At 31.8% G+C, this 8,168-nt stretch overlaps 1 protein-coding gene across 2 annotated transcripts in view; it reads right to left on the bottom strand.

Annotated features, from left to right (window-relative positions):
• The window catches only part of LOC125649231 (uncharacterized), a 27,640-nt gene extending 19,730 nt beyond the window's left edge, over nt 1-7,910 (bottom strand). For both annotated transcript variants that reach the window (XM_056165879.1, XM_056165878.1), the window contains exons 1-4: nt 7,829-7,910; nt 7,668-7,710; nt 773-1,007; nt 482-601 (exon numbers count right to left, since the gene is read on the bottom strand). In XM_056165879.1, the coding sequence (XP_056021854.1) occupies nt 482-601; nt 773-1,007; nt 7,668-7,697 (385 nt within the window). In that variant the 5' untranslated portion in view covers nt 7,698-7,710; nt 7,829-7,910. The remainder of the gene's footprint in view (nt 1-481; nt 602-772; nt 1,008-7,667; nt 7,711-7,828) is intronic.
• Nucleotides 7,911-8,168: the final 258 nt, after the last annotated feature.

Here is an 8,168-nt window from a genome sequence, read left to right on the forward strand (position 1 = left end):
AGTTATTTATACGTATGGAGGTATATCGTAGAATAATTCCTTTGATCTTTGCAATAACCATGGTAGAATCCCGCACATCTGTTATTATATGATTATACCATATCTGTAGGGTTGTCTTTGTCACAAACTTGGTTCTAGTATCAATTTTTATCCAAAAAACCCAGGCCAATGGCACATGCATATATGACCATAGACTGGTCAATTAAGCGTATTAAGTCAAGGTCTCTTTCATAGGAAAATTCATAGAAATGTTGCCTTACTGTAATTTTCTTGGGAACATTAGAGGGTTTCTAGAAAGACATGAGAGCAAACTTGTCCTAAAGATAACCTTTAACAGCTCAAGGTCTGCAATTCATGCAGTAATTACATATATCAAATTGTAATCAGGATTCTATAAAGGTCCATGACGAAGGAAATTCGAACAGCTGATTAAAACATTTAGTAGGAATTCAATATAATTTCATTTTCATTCCATACGTACATTTATAAACCTCCTTTGAGTGAAACATCATGGATGGACAACCAGTGGTAAAATTACCACAATTGTGGTAACTAGGTGCTGTGTTTTGTCCATATTTATAATTGTAAACAGGACAATTCCCTGCAGAAAAATGTATACACGTATAATATAGTAAAGGCCCTGCAACTTGTTAAAAACTTTAAACGAATATATATGCACTATACAATAAAATATGTATAAATCAAATAGAAAAACAACCGAGCATATATAATATCACAGTTTCATCAAGAGAAGAAGTCAAAGATGATAAACCTGGAGCAATGGGAACATTTCTGCCACAGAATTCCACAGATTCGTTGAAATAGGTGCTTGGCAAACAATGGTATACTGTTCTCTGTTCCTTTGGATCTCTTGACGTCAAATCATGGAAACAATTTATCCTTTTAGACGCTTCTTTCCATTTGTTTATATCGTGGGGATCTGGACAAGATTTCACCCTGTATACCCACTTCGGCAAAGGCGCACAGTTGCACTGAATCGCCAGGCTCTTCCAGTATAAATAAGATCGTATATGGCACGCCAAATTTACAAAATGAGCTAAACATAGTTTCACAGTTGATAAACTAGGTTTATCGACTGTAAACTATAGTTTACGGACCGTAAACTATAGTTAACGATTCGTTAACTATAGTTTTCATCCGTAAAACTATATTTAACGGTTGTAAACTATAGTTTACAAATGCTAATCCAAGTTAATCTGTCTTTAAATAAACGTTAACAATAGATTTTGCTGATAAATACAGATTCACATTTGTAAACTATAATTTACATTCGTTAACTATAGTTCACAATTGTTAATCCTAGTTTCACAAATTGTGATACTATATTTATCAGATAAACTATGTTTAACATTCGTTAATTATAGTTTTTGATCGTAAACTATATAGCTAACTGCCATTTTTACTCATAAACTATATTAAACAAAACTGTGTTTATCAATTTTTTGTGAATTCGGCTCATTAAATGACTATAAACTATATCTTACAAACTGTAAACTATCATTTACATTCGTTAATAATAGTTTAGACTTGTAAACCGTAGTTTATAATCGTGAAACCGTATTTATCACATAAACTATGTGTTGCAATCGCTAATGATTGTTTTCATTGTTAATTATAGTTTACGCTTGTGAAACATAGATTATCTGTTAACTATGGTTTACAGATGTGAAATATAGATTAATGTCGTTAACTATAGTTTATCAACTGTGAAACTATGTTTAGCTCATTTTTGTGAATTTGGCGTGCCATAGATATGCAATGATGCACATATAGAATAGAGAATATACCTAGGTACCTATGATATTCTGTTTTACATGAGAGAGAGAGAGAGAGAGAGAGAGAGAGAGAGAGAGAGAGAGAGAGAGAGAGAATTTGTGTATTCTTTCCTATAGATCGTGTTGGAACATCCTCCCTTAAAGGTGTCGTTGGAGAGAGAGAGGGGGGGAGCAGTGGCGGAGCCGTCGCGCGCCCCCCTAAGATTTTCTTTAAGGTAAATCGGGGTATCTTGTTTAGAAAAATGTACTAAACGATAAAAGAAACAATAATTTCTTCCACTCCCGGAGAAATATATGACAAAATCTTTTGATTTCTTGCATTACTTTATTGGGAGAACTTAAAATTAATCTTGTTCCAAAAATCCTTAAAATTTGCCTCATTTTATTAATTTCACCTTATTAGAAATGATAGAAAATAGTACAAATGACTAAACAGGAGACATATTTCAAGCCCTATAAAATCTGCAAAAGCCCGGAGCTTCCAGGGGCTTCGCCCCCTGTCCCTCCACCCCCCACCCCCCACCCCCCCGGGCTTCGACCTAGACCCACTGGGGGCCTTAAGGTGGCCCCCAGACCCCCTGCCTCATAAAGTGGCGTCCCCCGTAACCACAATTCCTGGATCCGCCCCTGGAGAGAGAGAGAGAGAGAGAGAGAGAGAGAGAGAGAGAGAGAGAGAGAGAGTATACATGTACATTCTTTTCACACGCAATATAAAATGTGTTCTCTTAAATAGAATTTAAAAAATTTATCCAAAAGATCAAACAATCAAACTTCTTAGTAAAAAAAATTTCATTTTATTTGGAACAAAAAGGACAGAATTAAAAGAAATACGATGATTGGAAAAATATCTAAAGGTGGTATCAATCTAATTGATATTGAATCCAAAATAAAGTCATTAAAGGCAGCATGGGTAAAGAAGATATATTCCTCCAATGCCAGTTTAAAAGATTTTTTAAATAGTTTTTGTATTGAAAGAAATATTGATATCGAAAAATGCTACAGTTGTGAATGATTTTGAACTAATTAGCAATTTCAACAAGTTCTATACTGAATTATTCATATTTTTCAATTCATGCAAAAGATGCCAGGACATCAATGATATGAAATTGTATGAAGTTCTATGTCAACCATTGTGGTGTAACAAACTTTTTCAATATAAAGGAAAATGTGTATTTTTTGAAAATTGGATACAATGTGGTTTAAGATATGTGGTTGATATTGTTGATGAAAATGGTATTAAACCCATCGAATGCATGGTTTTACGATAATCTTAAGAGAAAAAGAAATATTTTATGCGAATACAAAATCATGAGTTATATTTTTAGAAGCTAAGAAATTTGAATTTTCAAGATTTACCCTATCAAAACCTGCGCTTGAAACTCATCTTTGAAATTACATCAATGGAAAAACCTCTTGAAATAACTGATATTTCATCGAAAAAGATGTATACCATTTTTGTTCAAAGGAAATTTCATACCCCCCTGTATCAATCCTACTATAGCAGAACTTTAAATATTAATAAACTCTCCTGGAGTCTCATTTACAAAAACAAAATCGTAGATATGTATGAAAAAAGGTAGCAGAATTTAATTTTAAACTTCTCAATAATCTTCTATGTAACAAATCTTTTCTCATGAAAATAAAGAAAACCAAATCAAACATGTGTGAATTTTGTAAAGAAAATGTTGAAGACAATGAACACTTGATTTATTTTTGTGAAAATGTAAAGCATATATGGGAAATAACGTCAAAGGTTGTCAAATTTGACATCAAATGGAAACACATTCTTATTGGATTTTATTTTGAAAACAACCACAGAATATGTCATTTTGAATAACGTAATTTCTACTATAGCAACTGTTATTTACAAATACAAGATGTACTGTAGAATCAAAGAAATTGAAGAAAGTACCGAAAATATATACATGCATGTTAAAGCTTCTTTAAAGATGTACTCTCATGTATACAAAAAGCTACATATAGATTTCAATGATATGTTTGAAAAAATTTGTAATATATTGTGATGCGATTATATATATATATATCAATGTTTACTTGTTATCAAGACATGCGCCCGAATGTCTTGAACATTGTAAGGGCACTTTGAAGTATGAATAAACTATTTTTTTAAAAAATAGAATAAAGGACTAAGACCATGTTTAGCTATATCGGCCCTGTGGTGTGTTAAAAAATAAAGCAGAATGAATTGAAATAAAATTGTTATCATTTGATAATATAATCTTTATACCATCGCGACGTGCCAAGATTTCCCCGCCAAAACGAATTCTATACAAGACCAATCTAATTAAAATTAGATCTTCCATCCGCTCCCCAGTTTTCGATACGTCGCGTCCACGCGACGTATCGAAAACTGGGGAGCGGATGGAAGATCTAATTTTAATTAGATTGATACAAGACAAAACCGGTATCGGTCTGGTTTTCTGCAGAAATCTCCACATTTTTCAAATTTAGTCATATAATTCATATAAAACACGACCTTCGATCCAGAAACTGACTGTAGTCTATCAAAATCTATCAATACAAATAAATTTTGCACGAACGATTTTTTGGATCGAAAGGTGTGCTGTTGATGAACATCAACTTTGAATTAAATCGAGAGCAATCCGGAATTATTTAATTTTGTGAGAGTTGTGGGTATTTTATTAATTATGTTGCTTTGAAAAATTAAAACAATATACTTATGTGGAGTCTACATCATTTACATGCAGAATACACCCCTATGTGGTGTTTTTATCACAAGTTTGTGCAGGAATTCTAAAAGCTATAGAATTTTAATGCGTAAACAAACGACAAATCGGACCTTCAATGCTATAGAAAGTTTTTATTTAGACGACACCAACATAATTACTAAGATCAAAATGAAAAGAATTTATAGAACATGCATTGATATAACTAAAACTATTGCCGACGGTGACGGGTGGTTTCGTCCCGATTACATATTCGCACCTAGTGGATTCGCACATTTACTTGTACGCCCCAAGTGGATTCGTCCTAAGTGGTTTCGCCCCTATTGAGTATGTAGCAACAGTGGTCGGGACGATTGATCAGAGCATACTCTCTTTGACAATATGACATCATGCGACATCTGTGAAAAGTTGTACCACAATCGTTGCGTGAATTTTCAAGGCGATTATTCACAAAGCTTCTCATGGTGTTGTGGATGTTGTTCTTAGTGCTTATACATGTAGCATTAGCAATAGACCTACTGTAGTATTTATTTTTAGTGTGTATAATAGTGCTAAAGAAATTTTAAATTAAAACAGGCAGAACATAAATAATTTCATTCTAAAATACTAATTTTTTTCCCCACCTTTAATGATCAAAATTTTCTTGCTTTTTCAAAGGTGCGAATATGTAATCGGTTTGTTTTTGTCTTGTTAATAATTGAAGTAAAACTTTTTCTGTGTTTTACGTTGCTTTTGCTCTTGTTTAAATATTGTTTGATATTATGATAAAAAGATTTACGAAATATTCAGTATGTTATGTGAATGCTCGTCCTTTTTTTTTATGGGACATCGCTTCGGTGGTTGACGCGATACGAAGAGTGTAAAATTAAAACCGGAATAAGGTGACAGTTTCAACCCGTATTATATACAAGTGATTTGAAGTGTAATATATCTAGTAAGGAAAATTAATTACAACTGATATAAAGGACTATAAATAATAAGATTTGGTATCAATATATTTTGTTGTGTTATTCATACAGTCACTTATATTTTAACTGTTGTAACTGAATAGTGCTATAGATTATGCCGGGTTTCAATTTGTTATTTCAAATTTACAATCATGACATTCTGTGATATTTTATACCTGAATAGAAATACATGTAAATATATATAAACTACCCTCTCTATGGAATATCTACAGTTAATGTAGATGTTGCATTTTGTAATGAACAGGGACGGATCCAGGAATTGTGGTTACGGGGGGGGGGGGGGGGGGGGGGCACTTTATGAGGCAGGGGGTCTGGATTTTATAAGACTTGATTGCAATCTACCTGACATCTTTGACAATATGACATTATGCGACATCTGTGAAAAGTTGTACCACAATCGTTGCGTGAATTTTCAAGGCGATTATTCACAAAGCTTCTCATGGTGTTGCAGAGGTTGTTCTTAGTGCTTATACATGTAGCATTAGCAGTAGACCTACTGTAGTATTTATTTTTAGTGTGTATAATAGTGCTAAAGAAATTTTAAATTAAAACAGGCAGAACATAAATAATTTCATTCTAAAATACTAGTTTTTTCCCCACCATTAATGATCAAAATTTTCTTGCTTTTTCAAATTTTAAGATGCTTTAAATTACAAAATTAACATCTCACTTGTTTGTTTATAAACATAAGAAAACTCTTTAATTACAATGCCGAAATTAAAAATCTATATATTTCATTTTGAAAATAAAGTATTAGAAAAAAGTAAATATATGATTCGGTGCAGATTTAGCAAAATATCAATTAAATAATATATATATTTCATTTTAAAAATAAAGTATCAGAAAAAAGTAAATATATGATTCGGTGCAGATTAGCAAAATATTAAATTAATGATAAATATATTTCATTTTAAAAATAAAGTATCAGAAAAAGTAAATATATGATTCGGTGCAGATTTAGCAAAATATCAAATTAATAAAACTATGACTCTTTAGAGGGGTGGCCTCCACGTGGCAAGAGCTGGGCATACTTTACATGTTTAATTAACTTACGGCTAACAACCCCAATATAAATTTTATTGATCTTTCCACGATATTGTATATGAATTACAAATTACATTTAATTTAAACGTCTAACATTGCTTTTGGATAGTAATAATAATAATAATAAATTAGTCTTTAGATGAATTCGGATTTAATGTTTTCATATCAGTCCGATTCTCTCATTAGTATCTCATTTAACTGCGATGTCCCGAGAAAAAAAAGGATATAAAAACCCGTTTAATGTATTGATTAGTGAGATTATTTCAAATAACCAGGTAAAATAGTCTATTATGATTATCAATTGGACACAATACTTAAAGATTATAAGTGATTTGTACTTAAACGAGGCAAAAACAAAAACCGGAAATGCATTTTCTTCGTAAAATCTTCGGGACTACTTTTACACCCTGAGGAAAAAATAAAAGCCATTTATTAAATAATTAGGCAATTTCCATACACCAACTTCACAATGAAGACTCTTGGTGATCGTCTTAAAACACATTTAGTAAGATAATTGAAGAAAAACTAACGTATAACGATAAATCGGCAAACATCAATATCGGACATCGCGGGACATCGGGACATATGTACACCCACCCCCTTATTGCGTATTGGGAAAGAAAATTTCTTTTTCAAGACCTTATTATATATTAAACCACTCATTGCATAATTATGTTTTACAATACGTTACCACATCTAATAATATATAGCGACGTTGTATGACGCAATCTTAAAAAGTAGAGCAAATTATAGGATTTATACTAGTAATGTAAACCTAAAAATAGTGTTCTTTCACCAACTCTACATATAAAAACCAGTACATTATAGGAAAAGAACATGTTAGAGAATATTTCTAACAAAATATTATTCACTTTGGACGTTAGGCCGAATTTTGATAAACATGGTCTTAGTCCTTTGAAGTTCATTGACACAACGCTGTGTAAATACGTAATTATGTACATTTCAGATCACAATAGATATTTGAACAAATCTCAGTCTAATTAAAATTAGATGTTTGATCCGCTCGCGTACTCGCATACATAATGTTATGTATGCGAGTACGCGAGGGTTCACAATCCTATCATATTCACTTTCTGTGATAAAATGATTGATTCTCAAGTAATTGAGATTTTGTACCTTTATTTATTTACCTGAATAAAGGCTACTAAAATCAATTTCATCTTTGTTTTCGAGCTAAAATCAAAAACGAAAGTATATTCACATGAATATATACATTTATTGGATCATTTAATATGATGAAAAATACTAAATGTTATTGTTTGAAAAAGATTTATACGTAAAATGTTTATACCTTAAAATGAATCAGCGAATGTCCATTTTCATTGCATCAGGTGATAAAAAAAAACTGCGCAATCTATTTTTAAATCTTATATCATTTCAATCTCTATCCAGAGTTATCGTTCCCGCTACGCTCCACTAATATATAACCCCGATCCCGATCGATAATAACAGGCGCCAAAATATGTACAGAAGAAAAAACATTGAAATCGGTATGTAAAACCAGTTTACAGCGAAAAAATTTGTGAAACAGTGAACTATTATACTAGTGTTAACGTCTGTTCGCATATTCCAAAGTCTTTCATTGAATAAATTACTGGAAATTGATTATCAAAAATGTCGACATCATACCA

Source organism: Ostrea edulis, chromosome 5 (genome assembly GCF_947568905.1).
Source record: "Ostrea edulis chromosome 5, xbOstEdul1.1, whole genome shotgun sequence".
Classification (NCBI taxonomy): domain Eukaryota; kingdom Metazoa; phylum Mollusca; class Bivalvia; order Ostreida; family Ostreidae; genus Ostrea; species Ostrea edulis.